Here is a 25,059-nt window from a genome sequence, read left to right on the forward strand (position 1 = left end):
CTTATAGATCTTTAACTCTTGAGAGGGTGAAATTAATTCATTTTCATGGCAAGACCCCATTTGAAAATATAATGGCAGGGCTCTAATAATAATGATAATAATAATAAAACCTATTTGTATAGCACCTTTCATGACATGAAATGCAGCTCAAAGTGCTTTACAGAGCAATGGAGAAAGAAAGAAAAGAAAAGCAAGGCATAAAACATTAAAAATAATAGCAGTAATGCAATACAGTGAGGACATGAATAACAAACATTTTAAAAGATCAATTAAAAGCAAGAGTGTAGAAGTGGGTCTTGAGCTGTGCTTTAAAAATGTCTACAGAGGCTGCCTGTCGAAGGTACAGTGGGAGCAGTGATTATATCTGGGACCTCAAATTCATTATAACTTTATTTTATATCGTAAAATCAATGTCAACTCAACTCTGAGAGAGTACAAATGGACCATGGACCATAACAGGTCCATTTGGTTCCATTTGTACACTCTCTGAGTGCCAAAAGCCCTTGAATATGATTAAGGATTACTGTCATTATGGTAATCTCACAGGTCTTTCATTAGACCTAAAACCAGGGGCCACAAGGGGGGTACCTCGTAGGCCGCAAATGGCCCGCGGGCCACCTATCGGGGAACCCTGTAATAGCGCATATAAATGGTCACTCACTCTGCCGTGAACTCGTGCGTGCCGACAGGGATGCAGTAGACAAACTGCATGGCGCTCCACAGGCGGTGGAACTCCATGCACTCGTCCACGTGCATGACGCCGTTGGTGGGCGGGGGCCCACGCCACACGGCGTCCTGCAGGAAGCTGCGGATGCGCGTCAGGATGACCTCGAACATGGAGAGGCCGCAACACAGGCGCTCTTTGGTCAGCAGGTCCCCCTCGCGGGCGATGGCGATTTGCTGAGGAGATGGCCGGCCGTGGGTTTTGCCAGAAGGAAGAGAAGAGAGGACACAATTATACGTAGATCAATTATCAGAAGAATATAATGTTTCCACTTTCCAGTATTGATTATTTTCTTGCTAATTACATTTTTGATTAATTTAAATAGTGTTTTTGTTAAATCAACATTCAACACAAAACATTGTTCATGGCAGGCTGTACCTTTGCCTACCTACTGTAGGCAAAGGCCTACATTATGTGTATTATTTGCTATGTAGCCTATATATTTTGCCCTATTCAAGACTGACAGACAGTGTATCAGACAGAGACAGGAGAATACTCTCTGTGTCCTGCGTGTCTGGAAGGTGTTGGGTCTTTTCACACTCTAGTTAGTGTGAAACGTCTCTGCTAGGTGCCTGTATGGCCAGTGGCGTGCACAGACATTTAGAGGGGCAGGTGCTCAAGTGAAAAAAGGGAACCTTGTGCAGCGCATTTTGGGGCGGGAACCCATTTTGGTGCTTTAGCTATTGAAAAATTGCAGATCTACAAGCTCATAGCGCGCCACCGAGTGGCGCGCTACGAGCTTGTAGGTCTGCTATTCTTTTTTATTTTTATCGAAGGACCACTGACATAGCTTTAGATTGTGGGGGCCTAAATAATATAGTACAAGCGTTTTTGTCACCGCATGGTCCACACACTACAAATTAATTAAGAGCAAAATTGCCAAAAGGGCAGGGGGTGCTCTAGCACCCCCTAGTGTCTATCTGTGCACGCCACTGGGTATGGCTGCATGCATGCATCCCCCCAGAACCGCTTTTCACGTCACGACATATAAAACACCAAACACACAATGTTCCGACCTCATTCTCCATATGATTCCCGAGACAGCAGAAAATCGGGGATCTATCATGCTATGATCGAGGAGCCACCAATATCCATTTACATGGCTTGAATATACAGCCATGGATATACAGTGTTTTTTTATGTTTTTGTTTGTGGCTTTCGCCTCTATTCAATTCTAGTTCAAATACAGTTCAAACTCGGACCGAAGTGGGTGATCCGAGACCTCCAGGAGGGAGGATGCTCTCTTAAACATTTGCTTCTTGTAAAGGTCTATGAGCTGGGCTTGGGTTCTCCCAGAAATCGTACTGGCCACTTTGACGAGGCTGCTGAGCCTGTTCTTGTTAGCCAGGGTCAGATTACCGTACCAGGCAACAATACAATGTGTGTGTGTGTGTGTGTGTGTGTGTGTGTGTGTGTGTGTGTGTGTGTGTGTGTGCGTGTGCGTGCGTGTGTGTGTGCGTGTGTGTGTGTGTGTGTGTGTGTGTGTGTATTAAGTCATTTGACACTTGGTTGCATGCTGAAAATAGCAGATATACAAGCTCACAATGTGTCACGCTGCGATGCGTTGTGAGCTTGTAGATCGGCTATTTTCAGCAAGTGTAAAATCAGTCATTACGACGGCATCAAGGCCTGCCAAAATGCATTTTAGTCGGCCAAATCAACTGTATAGATTTAGTCGACTAAAATCTTATATTTAGTCGACTAAAACTAGACACGACACTAAAACATTCCAGGTGGCAAAGGTGTGACTAAAACCAAATGAAAACTATTCAAGAGACTAACTAAAATCTAAATTTGCTGTCAAAATCAACAATGTGTTAGACTCACCTGTGGGGTTCCCAGCCTCTCGATCAGAGGCACGAGGTGTAGAGGAGCATATTTGGCCTCCAGCCTTTTCATCCTCACTTCAAGGCGCTCTCCCTCTGTACACCAGCAATTCAAGATAGTGTAAGTAAAAAGCTCTGTATTGTGATTATTGGGATATATTTTGATTTCTCAGTGATGTAAATAGGTTTTCAATGTAATGAGTCCTGGGATGCAGGGATGCTTTTTTTAGATGAGTCCCAGGGACATTGTATGAGTCCCACTTCAACGACGTTAGGAGTCATATTTTGCCATTTTTACAACATTTTACTCCCATTTCATTTTATATGGTTATAATGTGGTTATATTCATGTAGAAAACAGAAGAAGAAATGATTATTATAACTAAAGCTAGCAAAATAAACTAGAATACAAAACAGTACAGCAGTGCATCCCGTGGATGCAGAGGTCGTTTTATTGCGTCCCTTAACTATAAAATGCATTTTGTGATGCAAAATGCACCCTATTTTAATCTCTGATGTCTCTCCAGCCGTTTATTAAACAGTAAATGCATTGTCAGAAACGGAAACTGAAACTGGGATACCAATTTTAGCCAATCAGGATAGAGAACGCAGTCAGGAGGATACAGATTAAGCCATAATTAGACCTGAGCACAATTCTACAAATGTCTGCTAAATCATGATAGTTTTCCGAAAAACCCATGTTTCTGTATCAGTCGTTCTCAAACATTTTCATGTCAAGGACCCTATCCTAAAAGTCCTTCTGCACACCTACAATGGACAGTTGCGTCGGAAAACTGGAACTAGAAGTAGAGAAAAAAATAATCAATGTCAAGGACCCCCAAAAGATTTGGCCTCCGACCCCATCTCAAAATATGTTGTCCCAGGGACACCACAGAAGCAAAGATTTGAGTTAAAAATGTTCGCTCTGAAAGAATATAATATATTTGTGCCACATTTTCACGATTTCTCTAAAATAGCAGATCTACAAGCTCAAGCTATGAGCTTTTAGATCTGCTATTTTTCAATAGCTAGTGGAAAGTGGAATTGTAAGTGAGGACACAAAGAAATGAGCAGACACAATTGGAACTGGGACACTAAAATATTAAGTAAGTAGCTACTCTCCTGATTGGCTGAAATGTTTGTCACCTGCTTGAAAATGTATTTTCAGTTTATTAGAGACAGGGAGACCCCTGTGACTGAACAAACACTCTATAGCAAATAGCAATGATTACTATCAGAATATATTGATTTAACCTTCTAACAAAAACCTTTTTGTTTTAAAATATCACTCACACTACTTTTAAACACACACACACGCACGCTCGCACACACGCACGCACGCACGCACGCACGCACACGCTCGCACGCACGCACTTACGCACGGTTGAATCTGTCTTCAGTCTTGTGTGAGAGAAGCGAATGGGCCTGACTGTCCTGAACGTACGTACCTTTGATGTAGACTCTGGGAAGAATGTTCTGGAAGGGCGCCGCGTGAAGCAGGTCACACACTTCCTCCTGGGACTGAGGTTCAAGCAAACAAACAAAGAGAGACAGGTTCTCTAAAACAGAGGTTTTCAACCTTGAGAGCGTTCCAGGTGGTCCCCAGCTAAATGACGGAGAGTTGGTAACCAAATGGACCCTTATAGATCTTTTAACTCTTGAGAGCGTGAAATGAAACCAAATGGACCCTTTAACGGGTCCATTTGGTTTCATCTTACGCTCTCAAGAGTTAGAGGAATTATTATATTGATTTGACGTTTGCCTGTTATCTCTCCTAAATGGTACCACATCAATACAGCATGGACATCTTATCCAAAATCTTATCCAACGATAACAAAATATTCAAGGTTTCGGCCGGATCTGAGAGGCTAAATGTCATCGAATGGTGGTCCGTGGCTCAAATGCTGAATAAATAATGGGCCTTGACATGAAAAGGGTTGAAAACCACTGCTCTAAAACAACAGCCTCTCAGACAGTATACACTAGTGGGAACACTTAAGCGTCTAGTTTTGTCCTCTCTGTAAAGAGCATGGGGTAGAGTGGCCAGTAAAGCGGCCGGATGACTGTGTGAATGGGAGAATGTAATGCATAATCTATGTAAAGCGCTTTGGGGAAAAAGCGCTATATATAAATGCACCATGAACATATTTCAGAATTAAGCTCATAGTAGCAGTGTCGTAAAGGAAAGCTGATGTTCATGTAACTGGTCATTCTTCTTAGGTTGGCGGTTGCATTTGTGTTAATGGTTTAGACCAAATTAAACACCACACTTTACCCTAAGAAAAAAAAAAAAGAAAAAAAAAGAAGGTGGCATGCAAGGATAAATGACACACTGCACCACACACTCACACGTCTATGGATGAAACCGTTACAATTCACTACAAAAAAATGCTACCATTCACAGAGCATGTCAGTCAAAGAGAAATGAAGCAAAAGTTAACAGTTGTCTAGTGTTGCGTTAGAAAGGCATTACAGGTGCTGGCATGCAGTATGCAGGCAGAGGCACTAGAGTGAAACAGAGATGTACCATCACCTCTGCCATGGAAGCATTCAGCATCAATACCCACTTTTTTGTGTCAAAATTTTCTTCTTCTATATTTAGTATTTGTGTGTGTGTGTGTGCGTGTGTGTGTGTGTGTGTGTGTGTGTGTGTGTGTGTGTGTGTGTGTGTGTGTGTGTGTGTGTGTGTGTGTGTGTGTGTGTGTGTGTGTGTGTGTGTGTGTGTGTGTGTCTGAGTGATTTATTTTACAAAACATTTACTGAAATCATGTAATGTAACAATTTTAGCAAGTCTTTGTGAATATTAATAAGCTAACAATGTAGGCCAGTTGCCTCCATGGCTGTTTGGAGGTGAAACTCTGTGCTACAGAAAGACGGTGAAAAAGGACATAGTGGTGCGACAGAGAGGGAGACACAGAGAGAGAGAGAAGCCTAGTCTCTCGTGTCATTATCAGTGACAAATACTAAATCCTTACCACCTGTGGTAGTTGCCAGCGTGTAATGAAAAATACAGTTGCATTTCAGAAAACAGATTAAGAAGATGCAAACACACACAAAGGAAGGCTAGAGATCTGTATCCAATATTCATAATCTCATAACATCCTGTTGTGTCTGAATCAGAAAGAAACATTCAATCACCCAGTTACCCTCTCACCAACACAATTCATGATCATTGCACTGTACAGCATTTGCAAAAAGCTCCACATTAGCAGTCCCTGTTGAGCATGCATTGAAAGAACAACAGCAATAATATAAAGATAACTTATTTTTAAAGCTACAATCGGGGACTTATATTATTTTAACCAATCTGTGTGGTAGAGTAGAAAACAAAAGGAGGACAGAGAGAGAGAGAGAGAGAGAGAGAGAGAGAGAGAGAGAGAGAGAGAGAGAGAGAGAGAGAGCGCTGGCTCAACAGTAAAATGTTCTAAACAGGCTGAAACGTATCAGCTGTTGTTCCACGGGCTATGGGATCTGTAGTTCCAGTTGCAGACTTGCAGTCCTCCCAAGTGTTAAGTGTGCACCCCAGGTATGCCTAGTACATATAGGTCTAGTACAACAGAACTAGTACATATAAGTCTAGCTACTGAGAAATATCCATTGAGAAATATAGACCCTGGTGTCAGTTAGGACAGCGACTATTTTGCAATTAAATCTGTTTTTTTTAGAACGCGGTCAAGAGGTTCAAGTGTCTCACCAAAGCTTGTTCGATGAGCAGGCAAAAGAGGATGGCGTTTCCAACCTCCCTCAGGCTCTGGAAGACGTCCGTCTTCAGTTCGGCATACTCAATGATATCCTTGAGCTGGTGGTGGAAGAACTCCAGGATGCCTGGTATGTCGAGAGAGAGAGAGATGAGTCACGTGTGTTACAATCCTGGACACCATTTTAACGTAAGAGGAGAGAGAAACGATAAAAGTGTATTCATCCATTCGGGGATGGCTACAGGTAAGTTTCAGCAGCAGGAACAATAATATACGAATCCACCAAATAGACAATTCGACCTAAAACTCCTTCAGAAATATGTTTTTTTTCTTTTTGGAAGAATCATTGCCGAGGAATGATTCTCCTGCTCTTTGACAGTTGGGGACTTTGGGGCCTCACCTGGGGAGCCGTACTCGTGGCGCGGCAGGCGGCAGATTTTGGGCATTACTTCTATCAGCGTCTTCACATACTGCAGGATGGTCCCCTGTAACTGGGACACACAGACAGACAGAATATAGAGGGCCAAGAAGCAAGTTGTGTTGATTTTGACAGACACATTTTGATTTAGTTAGTGTGGTTGCAACCAGACTATTGTTATTGTAAATGAGCGATACTTTGCGCACTACTCCTCCCAGAGTTTTTGCCGCACACACTCGAGCCATATGTCAAATTGACCGGCTTCATTGGGAATCGTGTGCTTGTATTTTGCTAAGAGATCCGTTGTATAGTTTAATTGATATTAATTAATTCGTTCTCCATAGACTTATAATGGGGAAATCGAAGACTAAATGTAAGTATTTTTTTTCCATTGGAGACCGTAAGCGCCATATTTACAAGACTTGGGAGGGAGGTTCATAATAATTATGAAAATTAATTGAAAAGGAATTACATCAGTCGGCCTCATGATGGCGCTATAACAGCCCACTTTACGTTTTTCCCTATAACTCTTGAACCGTAAGTCGTAAAATCAAATTTTCTTTTTCCATGGATTCCTTGGGTCATGATGCATTTCCACATATAGGCCACGCCCATTTTCGTCAGGAAAGAAATTCCTGCAAATTTGAATTTTCTCCAAAACACACTTTTGGCTCCTCCTCCTACAGATTTTGTCCAAATCTCACAAAATCGGCACACATGATCTCCGGACCTATCCGATTAAAACACCAACTGCAGAATTTTGGTAGTGCGTATCGTTCGGCCGTAATTGTCGTCCGAAGATAGTAGGAGGGGCCTATTTTACAAAAAATGCCATAAATCACGAACGGAATGTCCGATCCATTCCAAATTTGAATCGCATGTCTCGGGTGGTTCAATCAACCAAGTTACAAAAGCAATTCCATTTTCATCCATAGGGGGCGCCGCAAATGCGAGAAATGTAACCGTTTGTCACAAAAACATGATTTTTGGGAGATAAATCTCATCCGAAGTAGTTATGCATGATCACAGGGGTGACGTGACATTGTAATTGGCTGGCAAAATTAGCGGGAGGGGCCTATTGACTACTAGTTTATATTCATATCATACAGAAAAGAGAGGTCGCACACAATGCATCGCGACGCATCGTGAGCTTGTAGATCAGCTATTTTCAAATGGTCGAAATGTATATAGAGTTGAAGTGGTTACAGTAATGTATGTTTTTCTAATCAAAATGTAAATCTCCAAAGTAACTAGTAACTAAAGTTTTCAAATAATTGTAGTGGAGTAAAAGTACAAATGTTGGCTCTGAGATGTAGTCGAGTAGATGTAAATGTATTGGAAATTGGAATACAGTCAAGTAAAGTACAAATAACTCTAAAACATTGTACTTAAGTACAGTATTTGAGTAAATGTACTTAGTTACTTTCCACCACTGGGCTAACGGCAGGAGGATGAGTTAACAAAACGTCAACAAAGAGAGAAGTATATGACCAAGCTGTCCGTCTGATGACAAAAAAGATTACAAAAGGAGAGAGAAGTATGACTAAGACACAGAAGTGGTCAATGTTATCCTCAACTTCATATTGACATCTGTTGTCCAGATCATATCTCACAGCAGGGCTGCAGGGCTGAATCATTCAGGCCGCGGTAGTCAAGTCATACACCCAGCCAGGCCACCCTATCCCTATACCCACACATGTGTACGTTTGGATTACAAGCCATAGAGTATAGACAGAGTTGCGACATTGAGGGGGCAGAAAACAGCCCGGTCACGTGGTTATGTACTCACGCGAGCCCTATCGACTACAATACATTCCGTAAACTTCTGTATTTCATATCTCTGTATTTATGCCAAATATTGCGATATCGATACGTTATACGATATTACCGTTAAAATTTCATATTCTACATTTTAAGTGTTGCAACACTTATACATACACGCACGCACACGTGTGGGGATTGAAAAACCATAAAACCTGGGTGATCTATTCTACAGTATGCTATCAAATTGTATGTTTATTCATGCAGCATAGTACTGTACAGTATATTGGTGTTTTAAGAAGTATGTTATACTTTAGCCATTGAAAAATAGCAGATCTACAAGCTCATAACGAGGCACCGTAGTGCCACGCTACGAGCTTGTAGGTCTGCTATTTTTTTTTTATCGTGAAAATGTGGTGCAAATCTTTGAATATATATTCTGTCAGAGTGATCGTTTTTAACTCAATCTTTGCTTCATGGGGGGAACAACATTTTCAGATGGGGGTCGGTGGCCAATTACATATATCTTTAACTGACTTAGAAAAAGTTCCATGTCATTGAATAGTGTAACATCATAATTATCCTTTATTCAACAGTTGAGCCATTTGTGGATAATATAGTGAGCTATGTTTTCCTTATTTTAAATATATATTATAACTATTCTGTATTTACCTAGCACGCACGCGCGCACGCGCGCACGCGCGCACGCACGCACGCACGCACGCACGCACGCACGCACGCACGCACGCACGCACGCACGCACGCACACACACACACACACACACACACACACACACACACACACACACACACACACACACACAAATAAAATGCCTAAGAAAAAATAAAAAATAAACAGGAAGACAAATACCAGACTCTTGACAATCTTCAGCAACTCCTCCATGACCACGGCGATGCCCTGGTAACCAAGGAGACGGCAGATGGTCTTGAAGTGAGGCGGGCCAACAAAGTTCCTGTAGGAACTGTATATGTGGGAGTAGGCAATGTTCAGAGGCTGCGGAACAGAGCGAAACAAGACAACCGTTACTCACCGGAACACTTCTATGTTGCACTGACCTCCAGTGGTTTTGCATGGCCTGTTGTTGGACATTAAAGCGCAAATAACATGCATTTTAAAACGGCTTTTAATATTTAATATCATATTGTTTATGTCCATCAAAGTTATTTCTAATGGTTTGAATCTCAATCACCACTCTGATATAACCAGGCCTTGTCATTTCTTTCTGGACTTTGAAAGCAGTTTTAGCTGCAGTACCACAATGTCCTGAGGTGGTGGGGGTGCTGATATGCAGAATATTTAATATTTGAGTCATTATAATACTGATGCTAGAAAAAACCAGATTTGTTTCCATTCCATGCCAGCTTGGAAAATCAACAATGGTGGACATTGTAAACAAAGTGGAAATGCAAATTTGAAACTGAAGACTGAAGAAGGAGGAAATATACAAAGTAGGGTGACATTGATGACATCACGATGAGACCAAAATCAGTTGAGCTGTTCCTGAGAGCAATTTCCATTAAAGCACCAATATGATATGAAAGCCTGATCGTTCAAAATTGGTTATTTGTGGGGAGAGAAAACACATATGGGAGCCCCAAAAACACAAAATAAATTGAAAAAGTAGAATTTTATGTTATAGGTCCTTTAAGAATCGGGGCATCAAGTACTGAATAAAACCATCAAGGACAACATGCTAGCGTACCTTGGACCCATACAGGTAGTAAGGCTGCACGTTGGCTGGCTTGTCTCTTTGAGGCTCCTGGGTGAAGGGGATAGCGGTACGTACAAAGCTGACAAGGCAGAAAGAGACATGTTAATAGAGAAACGACGCAAATCATTGAAAACAATGTGCAGTTCATGTCGCCATTATCTTGTGTGGACATGGAAAAAGTGCAAGGTTGGAGTTAGCCCCATGTGTGCCCTCTCCCTCCGCTCATTCTGTAGCTCCGAGATGAGGTCACACCCTTGGCCCCTCCCACCCGTCTTTTGTCAGTCAGCTTCCATGTTTATCAAGGAAGTTGAAAAGCTTTAGCGCCTCCCCGGCGCCTCCCCTGGTCGAAAATGTCCAACTGACTTCGACATGCACACGCACGACTTCCTCGATAAACATGGAAGCGACTGACAAAAGACGGGACGTAAAGGCTCGGTTCAAATCGCTAGTTGGATTTTCTTGGGCGTTAATACATTAGAATTAGTGTAACCCTTTCTGCTCTGACTGATTCCATATGTTGATCCTCCCCGTCCATCCTTCCTCTTCTCCCTTTTGACTGATACCATGTCCATTCAAACTCTAGACGGGCCTCCCCCAAAGTTATTAGTGCCCGGCAGCCGGCGAGTTCTCAACTGGCCCGAAAATTAAGGCCCGGCCCATACCTGGGCACTCATCAAACCCTGTACACTCAAGACACTGCCCCCACTGCCACCCTTAGATCTCCATATATGGAGCTGAACCTGTTCTGACATTCCATATGTTGATCTGACCTCAACAAACCCTGTAGACTCGACACACTCCATATATGGCCAGTACAGAATTCATTCCATAATGTTGATCTGACCCCCCATGCCAAAGTGCCAGGGCTCGCCCAGCAGTCTGCCGTCACCCAGGCGGATGCGTGCACGCAACCTCGCCCTCGAGGTCGTTTCTCACCCTCAGGCGTCGTACTGGTAATAATGTCTTAAGTTTGGATATGAATAATTGAGCTGGCTTGTGCAGAAGGCTGCCGGTGGTCCAGACGCGGCAACTGCCGATAACAGCTGCGGCAGTGTACCGTGGCTCCCGACATGTGTTGCAGGTAATACACATGCGTGGCTGGTTAAAACTCACCCGTGGCTTTCCTGTGAGGTTAGGGTTTGGGGTAGGGTGTCAGCGTGGCTGGTTAAAACTCACCCGTGGCTCCTGACATGCGTTGCCGGTTAAAAATCACCTGTGGCTTACCTGTGAGGTTAGGGTTTGGGGTACGGTGTGGGACTAATGCAGAAACACTGCCACCCACGGCTGTTATCGGCAGTTGGCGCATACTGTACACACTGCAGTGTTGATTTTGGCAGCACATTTTGATTTTAGTTTAGTCTTTGGAATAAAACTTTTAGTCATATATTAGTCACCTGAAACGGCGTTTTTTTTTAGCCGAACAAAATCAACACTGTACACACACACACACTGTGCCTCACCGGTTGGTGGAGCCATTGTAGCAGTAGTTGGGCAGGAAGTCAAAGTTGAGCTCCCAGAACACGTGGAGCGTGATGCGTCCGTAGGGAGCCGAGACGTTGTGGTTGGCCTCGCGGAACATGGCGTCGAAGCTGTCCAACGTCAGGTGCTTGCACAGCAGCCGGTGGGTCAGTCTGTTGATCTCCATCAGCCACTCCAGCTCCTGTCCCCCAAAGGAGAGAGTTGGAGAATAATAAACATCATTTGAATAGACCGATTGAATTAATAAAGGGCTCAGTTGCACCCAAAAAACCTGAACTTTTAACATTCTGTCGATTTTCAGTGGTCTGGGGTTTTCTGGCTCAAAAAAGTCCTCTGATTTGCCTGTGGACTGTGAGGTAAGAGTCCACAAATCCCATATGTGACATAGGAACTTGCCAGCAGATGTCACTGTTGAGGGATTTTGCACACAGAAAATCCACTGAATGTTCAAAGTTCAGGTTGTGTGTGTGTGAAATTGAGGTCATAAAACCTAAAAGAAAAATAAATTAAATTTTATGTCATGAAACATTTAACCCATTAAGGTAGTGCTATCTCTCGTTTGAGGGAGTGAGAGTGGAAGCTTGAAAACAAGTGGAACGTTTGAAACGGCCGTTTAAGGGCTTTATATGTGTTGTTGGCGTGCGCTCTCTCACCACTATGGACGTGAGATCCTCGCTCTCGAAGCGGCTGATCGCCTGGTCCATAGACTTGTACATGGCCGCTGAGATCCTCTGCGTGATCAGGCGATTCAAGTCAATCGAACGACCTAGCAGCTGGAAGAGATACCACACAAAGTTGAGGAAAAGTCTTCACGAAATGACACCTTTTCACTTCATGTAGAAAAATCAGAGAGATCAGATGTAGAAATGGAAGATTTCGAATTACGTTTTTTTGTGTTAACCCATTTTGGGCGGAAACCCCTTTTGGTGCTATCATTATGCTATGCTTTAGCTATTGAAAAATAGCAGATCTACAAGCTCAATCGCGAAAAGTGACATGAAAGTGTTTGAGAACGACTGACATAGAAAAACATCGCTTTTTCAAGAAAACAGTCAGGATTTAGAAGACATTTGCAGAATCGTTCCCAGGTAGAAATGGGTTAAAGGGAAGGCGGAAGTTTACTTGTTAAGTGGGTAAATGGCCTTCATTTATACAGTGCCATTATCCAATGGGCTATATGTGAAATACAAGGTGTCCTTGTCAAGCCTGGAGTTTTATTTTACGGTGATATTTACATAGTTGTTGGGTGTTTATATTGTTTTAATTGCATTGTATTGTTTTGTACTGTCCCCTTCCACCGGTATTCCTCATCCTCAGGTATCTAACCCTTAACCCCTAGTGTGGAAGGCACAACCATACTTTGCCCACAAGGACATTTTCTTGCTTGGGTTGACATGCACGACAAGGACACCTTTTGCACCATTGGCTGCGTGGACATAAGTGCAAATACACACACACACACATACACATGCCATCATGCAACACAACATAATTTGCTTGCACATAATGACAGCACTGGAAATAAGCCGTTGGCTTTTTTTGTCTTATTATAATGGTGTGACAATGTATGTATGTACTGTACTGCATTTTTTCCCCCATATGTTTATTATCAAGAAATATACCGAAGTAAGTACATTCACTAATTCACACCGAAGGCAGAGGCACCATTCTGCTCATCAGGAGCAGTTAACCCATTCTGACCGGGCACCCATTTTGGTGTTGGCATCATGTTATGCTTTAGCTATTTTTGAAAAATCGACGAAGAACGACTGACATTTTTAGAATCTGGTCTCAGGTCAGAATGGGTTCATCAGACCAGTGTGTGTCCAGTGGAAACCTTGTGTGAATCTGATCTCAGGTCAGAACGGGTTAAGGGTTCAGTGTCTTGTTCAATACTTGTTTAGGCACAATTATTTTTGTTCAAGTTCAGTACCTGTACGTGTCTCTGTTTGAGCAGGGTCTCGTAGCGGTTCGATGGAGGGTACGGAATGATCACGCCATAGTTTTTACACTCTGCTCTGAATCGCTTGTCTAGAAGGACACTATATGGAACACAGAACACATGTGAGATTGGGTTCTGACTAATTTACTTCAGTAATGTTCAGGATATTTTGTGCACCATCAAGGACAAATGTGTAAAGAGTATATACACTACTCTTACCTTCCGGCCATTGCTTTGTAGTAGGCAAATATCTGATCGGCTAACTTGTAGACAAACTGATCAAAGCAAAGGTTGACCTGGAAACAAGAGGCAGGTTTTCATGCTGGTGTTTTGCCAATATTTCATTTCAATGGACTGGCGATGAGTCTACGAGACTATTACTTTTAGAGAGCAACATCATGTTACCTCAGCCTCGATTTCATCATAAAGGAACTGCTTCTTGAACTTGGTGAGAGCGTAGTATCCGCTGTCGTTGTAGAGGTCGAGGGGATACAGGACATATCTGGGGAGAAGGAACATATTTCATACAGCCTCGATAGAACATGCACTGCACTCAATAATTTAACTATTAATGATGAAAGCAGTATCAGTATCAATACTGATACTATAATTAGACCCTCCAGGGAATATTTCACAAATTTGTGCATATTTCACCTCATAAGATCACAAAAAACCCTACATATATTCACATATTCCACACATTTCGCAACTTTCCGCATAAAACCTTGCATATCCCATTGACAAATTAATTAATTTAGCTCGCATGATCAAGGATATGAGCCCGCATAATCATGGATTTTTGCCAGTGTTTTTTTCTGGAGGGCCTAGATAACAGATTTATGTATTTCAAATCAGTATTCTTCTTTTTATTTGTTTGGCTATACTGAAAGGACGTGATCATATTGCATTAGAAACATTTAGGCTTACTCCATCATGGAGGGCTCCTTGGTCTCCAGGATGTGGTCTGTGAGGATCCAGGGCATGGACATCTCAATGGGGAACTGGATCCTGCGACCCATGGTCAGCTCCAGGAAGAACTCTCTGAACCAGAGCTGGGACAGATCGCAGCAGTGCTGGAGGGCCTCTGGACAGAATCACATGGTATCACCGTCAGTAAACTGTATATGCCTTGGTTAATACTTGTGCACTAGGTTCATAGAAATGAAGCAACGCAACATTTCTTCAAACATAGCAGGTCTACAAGCTCATAGCGCTGCACCAAGTGACGCACTATGAGCTTGTAGATCTGCTATTTTTCAATAGCTAAAGTGTAACATAATGCTTACACCACCAAAAGGGGTTCCCGCCCAGAATGTGTTAAGAAAAAGATCGATATTAAAACGGAACTTAAGAAATAGCTAAATATTAACACACAAAAAAAAGGATATTAGTCACGAGAATTTACAATTTAGGCATTTAGCGGACACTTATCCAGAATGTTAGTAACAAAATGACCAAATGGTAAATGGTCACATAAGTAAAGCTCAAGGAAATGTAGTGTATCCAAGAAACTAGAATAACAGATGAATCTCGCATCTGTATAAACAACACGCTATCTAACATTCTTAACTAGTTTGGTGCCAGGGAATCTTTCAGAATAAAGGCAGATTTTATTCTGAAAACGACCGCCTTCCCTGTAACCCAAAAAAAACGTAATTCAAAATCTTCCATTTCTACATCCGATCTCTCTGATTTCTACATTGCGCGTCTGATCTCTCTTTAGAAGCGTTAATAGTATAAGCTATAGACATATATAAAGGCTAGATGGCTCAAGGCGGAGTTTCTGACGTAGTTCACGCGGCGGCCATCTTGCTTCGGGACAACAGTACAGTATGTCCAATGGCAGCTCAAACAAAAACTCTCTCAAATCTTGACGGATTTACAAACGGGTTGGTCTATTACAAACGTTGTCAACGTGGCTATGATTCAGGAGGCGTATCTGCTTAATTTTGTTTTTTTTATATGAACGTCGTATAAAAGCATATAAGTATGCGGACGTCTCTGACGTTTATAACAAACCAAACCGTTTGAAAATCGGTTGAAAATTGAGCAAGTTATGGTTATTTAAAAGTACATGCCCCATAGACACAATGTTATGCTGCCCCGAGGTAAGATGGCCGCCACGTAGCAACGTCGCTCTCCATTGGCCAGAGCGCGGGTGAGCCATCTAGCTTTCTCATATATATCTATGGTGTAAGCGACATGCATAATCAAGTCAGAAATGAGAACGGAACATCCACATTGTGATCAATCTGCGTAGAGGCAGCGTAGATTCCGAGAAAATAGGTGGGGTCGTTGGGGCTGTAAACAAGGAAATTAATGGGTGTGCGAACTGTGCACGCACTGGAATGAGCAAGGCGCGCTGCCTAGCGACGGCCGTTTCCAAAAATTAGATTTTAGTGATCACGTTTTATATGGATAAAAAAAAGACCTTAAGACGCCTCCACACGTCCGAGGCACCCCACGTTTGTATTTGATAAGACATCCAAAGCATCCAACGTGTTAAGCAGACAAAAAATGACTTGTGAACAAAGTAAGATAAATGAGAGGGATACAAGGGGGAGGTGAGTTCGTAGTTGAGGTGGAGTCTATAATCTCAGATGGTTTAATGACTACACTAATATTGCAGTGATTTCTCAGAATAGTTCAGTGTCAGCACAGCAAAAAGGGCAATAAATGAGGCAATACAAATAACTTTGGATACCAGCACTAATGTCCATTGTTACAGTGGAGCAGGGGGGGGGGGAAGATAGGGCAGAACGATTTAGTTATTCTTCAGTGGGGGTCCACCCGGGACCATGGTCAATGAAGGTTTCAATGTTTTTTTTTTTAAAGGTGTCATACAATAATTTGAATGTGTCTGGGACTAATGGTATAATCATGCTGGTATCCAGTTGAACGTGTCTGGGACTAATGATATACTCATGCTGGTATCCACTTTGAACGTGTCTGGGACTAATGGTATACTCATGCTGGTATCCAGTTGAACGTGTCTGGGACTAATGGTATACTCATGCTGGTATCCAGTTGAACGTGTCTGGGACTAATGGTATACTCATGCTGGTATCCACTTTGAACGTGTCTGGGACTAATGGTATACTCATGCTGGTATCCAGTTGAACGTGTCTGGGACTAATGGTATACTCATGCTGGTATCCAGTTGAACGTGTCTGGGACTAATGGTATACTCATGCTGGTATCCACTTTGAACGTGTCTGGGACTAATGGTATACTCATGCTGGTATCCAGTTGAACGTGTCTGGGACTAATGGTATACTCATGCTGGTATCCAGTTGAACGTGTCTGGGACTAATGGTATACTCATGCTGGTATCCAGTTGAACGTGTCTGGGACTAATGGTATACTCATGCTGGTATCCAGTTGAACGTGTCTGGGACTAATGGTATACTCATGCTGGTATCCAGTTGAACGTGTCTGGGACTAATGGTATACTCATGCTGGTATCCACTTTGAACGTGTCTGGGACTAATGGTATACTCATGCTGGTATCCAGTTGAATGTGTCTGGGACTAATGGTATACTCATGCTGGTATCCAGTTGGACATGTCTGGGACTAATGGTATAATCATGCTGGTATCCAGTTGGACATGTCTGGGACTAATGGTATAATCATGCTGGTATCCAGTTGAACGTGTCTGGGACTAATGGTATACTCATGCTGGTATCCACTTTGAACGTGTCTGGGACTAATGGTATACTCATGCTGGTATCCAGTTTGGACTAATGGTATACTCATGCTGGTATCCAGTTGAACGTGTCTGGGACTAATGGTATAATCATGCTGGTATCCAGTTGAACGTGTCTGGGACTAATGGTATAATCATGCTGGTATCCAGTTGAACGTGTCTGGGACTAATGGTATACTCATGCTGGTATCCAGTTGAACGTGTCTGGGACTAATGGTATACTCATGCTGGTATCCAGTTGAACGTGTCTGGGACTAATGGTATAATCATGCTGGTATCCAGTTGAATGTGTCTGGGACTAATGGTATACTCATGCTGGTATCCAGTTGGACATGTCTGGGACTAATGGTATACTCATGCTGGTATCCAGTTTGGACTAATGGTATACTCATGCTGGTATCCAGTTGAACGTGTCTGGGACTAATGGTATAATCATGCTGGTATCCAGTTGAATGTGTCTGGGACTAATGGTATACTCATGCTGGTATCCAGTTTGGACTAATGGTATACTCATGCTGGTATCCAGTTGAATGTGTCTGGGACTAATGGTATAATCATGCTGGTATCCAGTTGAATGTGTCTGGGAGTAATGGTATACTCATGCTGGTATCCAGTTGAATGTGTCTGGGACTAATGGTATACTCATGCTGGTATCCAGTTTGGACTAATGGTATACTCATGCTGGTATCCAGTTTGGACTAATGGTATACTCATGCTGGTATCCAGTTTGGATGGGGCAGAAGTGTGAGCTTCTCTGTACCGCTGAAGTTGAGCAAGTGTGTGAAGAAGAAGGAATGCTTGTGGAAGTCTTCGATGGCTAGAACTATGGGCCCGTCCAGACAACTGCGCAGCGTCTTCTTAGAACCGCTCTTATCTGCGATGAGAGACTCCAGCATGGTACGCACCATGTACAGCTAGAGAGAGAGAGAGAGAGAGAGAGAGAGAGAGAGAGAGGAAGAGAGAGAATAAAGTATAAAGCTAACGTCTCCTATATTGATGTTTCAGATTCAGATTCAGATACCTTTATTTTCCAACACATAGGAATTTGCTTTGACATTTGACACGTGTGCATTTCTTATTCCTTTTTTCACATATAACAAAAAAAAACAACAACACAAATACAACACCGTGCAGGAAGAATAACTATCTCTGAGGTGCTCTTTATAGTTTCACAAGATAGTGATGGATGAATGTAACACAGCTCTGTTATTTATTTTATTGGCTATTTACCTGTTATTTACCTTTATTTTATTCCTATTTATATTCAATATTTAATTGTACATAGGCTACATTGTTTTATCTTCATAGTTTTGTTCCACTTTTGCTTTGGCAATGTAAACATTTCCCCATGCCAATAAAGCTCCTTTGAATTGAATTGAATTGCTTACCGGCATATTTGGCAACATCTAAACAATCATGGCATTAAAATACATGGAATTGAAATGAGAAGGGCAGATATATTCCCTCTGATTTGACGCATCTGACATTTACATCTGCATATCGTTGCTGTCGGGAGCATACCTAACTCCATTTTGAGGTTTTATATGTTTTTTGCATAAATCAGTGCTATTGAACACCCTTTATGTCTGTGTTGGTTAAAACCAATATTGAACCAATGGAATGTAATAAAAAGTGATCCGGACAAAAACTCCATTGGATCCTCAAACTGTCACCTCTCCACCACCTCTCCCCCTCTCATGCAAGTAATTGACAATAACATGAAGTCACAACACCGACTTTGATGAGGCAGTATTGCTTTGTTTTCAAAGTATAAGCTTTTCCTAATTTTATGTTAAAAAAAATCTGAAAACATTTTTGTGGTTTCGATTTGATTTGATTATCTTTATTTTGAAACCTTCAGATAAGATAATAATAAAAAAAACAATATATATATATAACCACAATGCATGTATATTTCTTTTTTTGAATGAAATAAGAAAATTATAATGACAACAATGTGATCATTGGTCTTGCACCTGAAGTTCAAAAAGGAGTAGAAATAAGGAAAAACTTATTTACTCCTACCCCCATCTTAAATATTCACCAATAAGTAATTGCAATAAACATATAATCCAAGTGTTACTGCATCCATCCATACATACATACACACGTACATATGCACATGCATATGTAAGAACAATAATTAAGTAAGCAAGTATAGCCCGAGACAATCAATGTGCCTCATCCTCCACTCTGTAATAGTTAAGTATGTCATTTTTATACATCCTCTTAAATTGTACAATGTTGGTGCTTTGTTTGAGTTCTACAGCCAGACCATTCCACAAATTGACCCCACAGATTGTTATACATTGACTTTTCATGGTAGTGTGGACAAAAAGTTTCTTCAAATTTAGCTCCCCTCTTAAATTATAACCCCCCTCTCTGTCAAAAAACATATTCTGTATGTTCACTGGTTGCTTTAAACATGACTTGTGCTGTTTTGAACTTGACCATATCAATGCATTTCAATGCCTTTAACTGTAAAAAAGAGCGTTTGTGTGTTCCTGATATGCGACATTTTTCACAATCCTTATTGCTCTCTTTTGAATTATGACCAATGGATTTAAGTTGCTTTTATAGGTATTACCCCAGATCTCCACACAATAATTAAGATAATGTAAAACCAGTGAACAATACAGAATGTACAAAGCCCCTTGATTTAGAATTAGATTTGATTTCCCCAGTATAGAGACACTTCTTGCCATCTTGGCGCGTACATATGAAATATGGGGTTTCCAGCTGATTTTGTGGTCTAGTATCACTCCAAGAAATTTGATTTTATAAACTCTTTCTATATTTACATTATCTATTGTCACAGTTGCTTGTTTCCAAAGAACATGATCTTTGTTTTACTCAAATTTAATGACAGTTTGTTTTTGTCAAACCACCGTTTCAAATTATTCATTTCTGATGTGATCACCTCCAAAAGCAGCTGCAGATTGTCCTGCAGCTGCTTGTTCCTTTCCGACAGCAGAGATATGCAAGTGCAAATGTTTTTGGTTGTTTTTAGTCTCCTTCCATCTCCTCACCTGTGTGCTGGAGGGGCCTACAGCCCTGCGGGGCACCTTGATATCAAAGCCTCCCTTGGGGTCCTTCTCCCCCCTCAGACATGGGTCGTTGGGCGGTTCCCTCGCACCCTCCCAGTCACAAATTGTCTTACGAATGGCCTGGAGAACACTGACAATGCAGGAGAGAAACACGAGTGAGAACCTGCCGTATAGCGACAATTTACCACCGCTTAGTAATGCCAAACCACAGATCCATTATATGTTCTGGGAGTTTAATCTAATTTAGGATCAGGGTTCCCTTCCTCCATTAAGTACCTGATGAGGACATTCTTCTTCTTGCGAACAGCCTGACGAAGAGGCTCTCTAAGCGTCATCTGGGCAAAGTCCTGCAGTGCTGCATAGATGGTGTTTCTGATAGCCTGGTTGAAGACAGACTCCATGCGTCCCATCAGAACCTATAGCACAAAGAACCCATCAGAACCATCAATCACCACGTCCATTATGCTATGAGCATAACAACAAATCCCAATTTACAATTTAGGCATTTAGCAGACGCTCTTAATCCAGAGCGATTTACAGTAAGCAAGAACAACACATGGTAATACATCAAATATAGATGTATTACTACCATAAATAGTCATCAAGAATCATACGTAAGCTAAGAATATAACATCCATCGAACAGTGGAATATCTATACAATATAAAACGTATGCGTATAAGCCAGGGGTATTCAACTAGCGGCCCACGGGCCGCCAGTCGATTTATTTATTTTATATATATATATATTTTTTTTTTTTTTAAGTTTTCCCACATGGGAGATTGTGAGATTACCAGAATGACATCATGGGCTTTTGGAGATAAATGACACTCCATTCACTTTAGACTAGAGCACTGACAGACTGCAGAGGGCAGGTGTGTGTTGATGCTCGTTAATGTCAAGGCAATTATGTTTATGCACTGTCAAACAGGGCTACATGCTATTCTAAGGTAGCATATATCTGTATGTCTATAGACATATTATCCTGCTCATTACTGTGCACAAATGTATTATAAATCTTTGTGTGTTGAGCACAAAATAAGAGTGGTGTACTTTTAAGTACACCACTGTGTATGTATTCTTGTCGGGTGAACTTGAACCTGCAGGCCTTTGATCATGGCGATGACCTCCACCAGGGCAAACTTCTCCTCGCTGGTGTAGTTGTAGCGCGTGGCCCGCTCATACTCCTCCGCCGTGCCAGGGCAGTCCTTGTTGCAGAACTTATCTGTCGGGTGGACCAGCTTCCACGAGTACTAGAGAGAGAGAGAGAGAGAGAGAGAGAGAGGTTCAGCTGTACCAGTGCAGTACCAACTATAGTATCAACTATCCTAGAATAAAAAACAACACCAACTGCTAAGAAGGGGGGGGGGGGTATGTTTTTGTACAGTAGCATAAACGGACCATGGAGAAAGTTAACCACTTTCAACTTGGTGTCCCTTTTTGGGGCAAAAATCAAACATTTATTTTGCGTGACACCTCTGTACGACAAAGTATAAAATATGACAGCAATTTACTCGATTATTTAAAAGAAACATGTACTTCAATGTGTTTTTGTTTCATTCATCAATTCATTAATATATAAAAACTGTGCTTCTTGATCATTCAAACCCATTCTGGGCGGGAACCCATATTGGTATCTTACCCCCTCAGGCCGGGAACCCATATTTGGGTTCTGTACAGTATGTACAGTATTCAAAAATGTAATTTTTTTGATGCTGCTATATAAATATTTGAAGTTTTTCAGAAACCTTAGGTCAGGATTTAGAGGCGTTTTTAGAATCGGCCTTAGGCCTAAATGGGTTAATCGGAAAACATAATCAATAGAATAATCGGTAAGAAAATAATCGATAGTTTCAGCCCTACACACAAGCAGATACACGAACACCATTACATTTGAGACCTTTCCGTGATGCGCTGGCCTGACAATATACACAGACACACGACATTCATTGGCTCCCGGTCGCTGCCCGCACAGAATACAAAACTCTGATGCTGGCATTCAAAGCAAATGGCTCCCCCATATCTTACAAGTATGATCGTACCCTACAAACCCTCCCGCACACTCAGATCAGCCAACGCAGGGAAGCTGGAAGTACCCTCACTAAAAACGCCGGGACAACGCTCCACACGTCCCAAACTCTTCTCCCTTCTGGCTCCAAAACTATGGAATGCACTTCCCATCACAATCAGAACTGCAGCCTCACTCCCAATCTTCCGCCGTAGACTGAAAACCCACCTTTTCAGACTCCACCATGGCCCGTAGCACTTGCCCTAGCCCCTTAGATAGCACTTTAGGTAGACTTAGATAGTATTTTAAACAGACTCATAGCATGTTACGTAGACAGCACTAGAATTGCATTTCATGTAGTCATAGCACTTTATAGTACACATGTATAATATATAATATAGTATAGTATGTATAGTAACTTTACACTCCACTGTTACGTTCTTAGCTTACGCATGTTTCATGATAACTACTTTTTATATATGTGATGTATGCCATGCTTTTTGTTATTGCTTAATGTAAGTCGCTCTGGATAAAGAGCGTCTGCTAAATGCCTAAATTGTACAGCAACACGGAACAACAACACACAACCTACCCAGCACTAGGGGTGGGTCCCGAACCTCGGGACCAAGCATGTACCGAACCGAACGTGCTTGGGTACGGGCGAAATTAAAAAGCCACCAGTGGTCTGAGGTTACCTTGTATTTTAAAATGGCTGAGTGTCTCCAACCCTCTCACACATTATAAAATACACGGTACCCTCGGACCTCGCGTGGCTTATTGCTTAACTAAAACGGTTACAAACAATTGACAATATTGAACTCGTAAAACCATTCCTACTGGAGAAAGTACAGTAGTTACACTTTACGGCCACCAGATAGAGGCATAGAGCCACTTCCTTGTTTACTCAGCCAGTCCAGTCAGGCTTTGTTACAGTACATTGTCAACTTTTGCCAAAGGAACAACATTGACAAACAACAACAATCTCATGGTAACGAACATATTCGATAGAAATATCCAGATTTAGCTGATATGTATGTGAACATCACGTCAAAAATGCTAGCATGGATTAGCTACAACGCACCTTGGATTGATATAAACTGATTTAAGGTGTAGATTATCATGACATTTAGTATGCGGTCTAATCAGAAACCAGCCAATAAGAATTATTTGGGACTAACTATTTTAGAAGGAAAAATATAATATACAATCACAATATTTTTTTAAAGGGAGTGACAGACCATTTAGTCCAAAATACCTTTGGCAAACGAAACCGTCGTTCTACAAGTATAAATTAAGACATTCACTGTATCGCGATATATATATATATACGATATCTCTGAAAGGGCACACCGTGGAGACATTTTATCACAATAGGTACCAGTGGTGAGTACCTCTAATACGATGAGAAAAAATGTTCGTCGACTAACCTTTTTTCACTGACAAAAACTAAATGGAAACTAAATGAATACCAAGCTATGATGACAAATGACAATATATTGACAATTTTGTCAACAAATAAAAACTAGACTAACATTTAGTTAGGAAGGGTGGACAATAATACATCCAGTATAAGTCATTTTACACTTGGTTGCATGATGAAAATAGTGCAAAAGAAAACAATATTAGCTACACTACATAAGTGTAAAATCAATCATTACGATGGCATCAAATGGTACCGCTAAAATGCATTTTAAATTTAAATTTAAAATGCACAAAAAAAACAATTTAGTCGACTATAATTGTACGATATAACACTAAAACATTTCAGATGACTAAAATATGACTCAAACCGAATGAAGTTTCATTCCAAAGACTATGGCTAAACTAAAATAGAAATGTGCTGCCAAAAAAACAACACTGACACACTGGGCTCAGGCACAACATCTTCGCGCACAGCCGACGTCAACCCCGGCTTTTTAGACAGCTGGTGGATGGAAAAGAAGCTCCACCTCCGCGGCTGACTGACGCGGAGGTGGAGCTTCTTTTCCATCCACCAGCTGTCTAAAAAGCCGGGGGTTGACGTCGGGCGTCAGGTTCTTTCTGACGCGGCTGTGCGCGAAGGTCTGCCTGCGCCTGACTCACATACACCCACACAGGGGGGCATAAAACATGAACTTCTCTACTCACCACCTCCATGACGTGCGTGCTCCACTTGGAGAGCAGCTGCAGGCCCCGGAGGGCCAGGTCAAACAGCTCACGGTACTCCTCGTCCGACTTCTGGCTGTCCAGGCCCGAGCCCGTCACCACCTCGCTGTTGCTGTAGCGCGCCAGCTCTGAGATGAAGCGGATGTGGTCCTCCCTGATCTGCACCATCTGCTCGCACAGGTTGTACTGTGGAGATATGCTGCTCTGAGTGCAGGTCCACCTGTTCATGCAGGCAGGCAGACGGACAGACAGACAGACAGACAGACAGACAGACAGACAGACAGACAGACAGACAGACAGACAGACAGACAGACAGACAGACAGACAGACAGACAGACAGACAGACAGACAGACATGGGGGGAGGGGGGGTCAAGGTTTTGGCATGTGTTTTGTGGAAGGCAAAGTGGTGTGCACTGACAACGTCCATGCCGATGTGAGTGGAAATCGGTGGCCGATCACGTAATCGGGAGCAAAAATAAATAAAAATAATGTGATGGGGACATCCCGAGTGTCAATATTATTATCCATATCATGATATCATCGACTGGATTTTTGATGGTGTACTAATGTGA

General features: G+C 41.9%; 1 protein-coding gene across 2 annotated transcripts in view; it reads right to left on the reverse strand.

Annotated features, from left to right (window-relative positions):
- Positions 1 to 25,059, reverse strand: part of cyfip2 (cytoplasmic FMR1 interacting protein 2) — a 53,152-nt gene that overhangs the window by 5,279 nt on the left and 22,814 nt on the right. For both annotated transcript variants that reach the window (XM_083785292.1, XM_083785291.1), the window contains exons 11-28: positions 24,469 to 24,706; positions 21,434 to 21,586; positions 20,611 to 20,750; positions 20,317 to 20,464; positions 18,048 to 18,201; positions 14,508 to 14,664; positions 13,986 to 14,082; positions 13,800 to 13,876; positions 13,572 to 13,680; positions 12,292 to 12,411; positions 11,620 to 11,819; positions 10,151 to 10,238; positions 9,298 to 9,441; positions 6,648 to 6,738; positions 6,244 to 6,374; positions 3,998 to 4,070; positions 2,552 to 2,646; positions 662 to 900 (exon numbers count right to left, since the gene is read on the reverse strand). In XM_083785292.1, coding sequence (XP_083641418.1) covers positions 662 to 900; positions 2,552 to 2,646; positions 3,998 to 4,070; positions 6,244 to 6,374; positions 6,648 to 6,738; positions 9,298 to 9,441; positions 10,151 to 10,238; positions 11,620 to 11,819; positions 12,292 to 12,411; positions 13,572 to 13,680; positions 13,800 to 13,876; positions 13,986 to 14,082; positions 14,508 to 14,664; positions 18,048 to 18,201; positions 20,317 to 20,464; positions 20,611 to 20,750; positions 21,434 to 21,586; positions 24,469 to 24,706 — 2,454 coding nt within the window. The remainder of the gene's footprint in view (positions 1 to 661; positions 901 to 2,551; positions 2,647 to 3,997; positions 4,071 to 6,243; positions 6,375 to 6,647; positions 6,739 to 9,297; positions 9,442 to 10,150; positions 10,239 to 11,619; positions 11,820 to 12,291; positions 12,412 to 13,571; positions 13,681 to 13,799; positions 13,877 to 13,985; positions 14,083 to 14,507; positions 14,665 to 18,047; positions 18,202 to 20,316; positions 20,465 to 20,610; positions 20,751 to 21,433; positions 21,587 to 24,468; positions 24,707 to 25,059) is intronic.

The sequence above is a fragment of the Protomyctophum parallelum genome (genome assembly GCF_964188405.1).
Source record: "Protomyctophum parallelum genome assembly, chromosome: 16".
Classification (NCBI taxonomy): domain Eukaryota; kingdom Metazoa; phylum Chordata; class Actinopteri; order Myctophiformes; family Myctophidae; genus Protomyctophum; species Protomyctophum parallelum.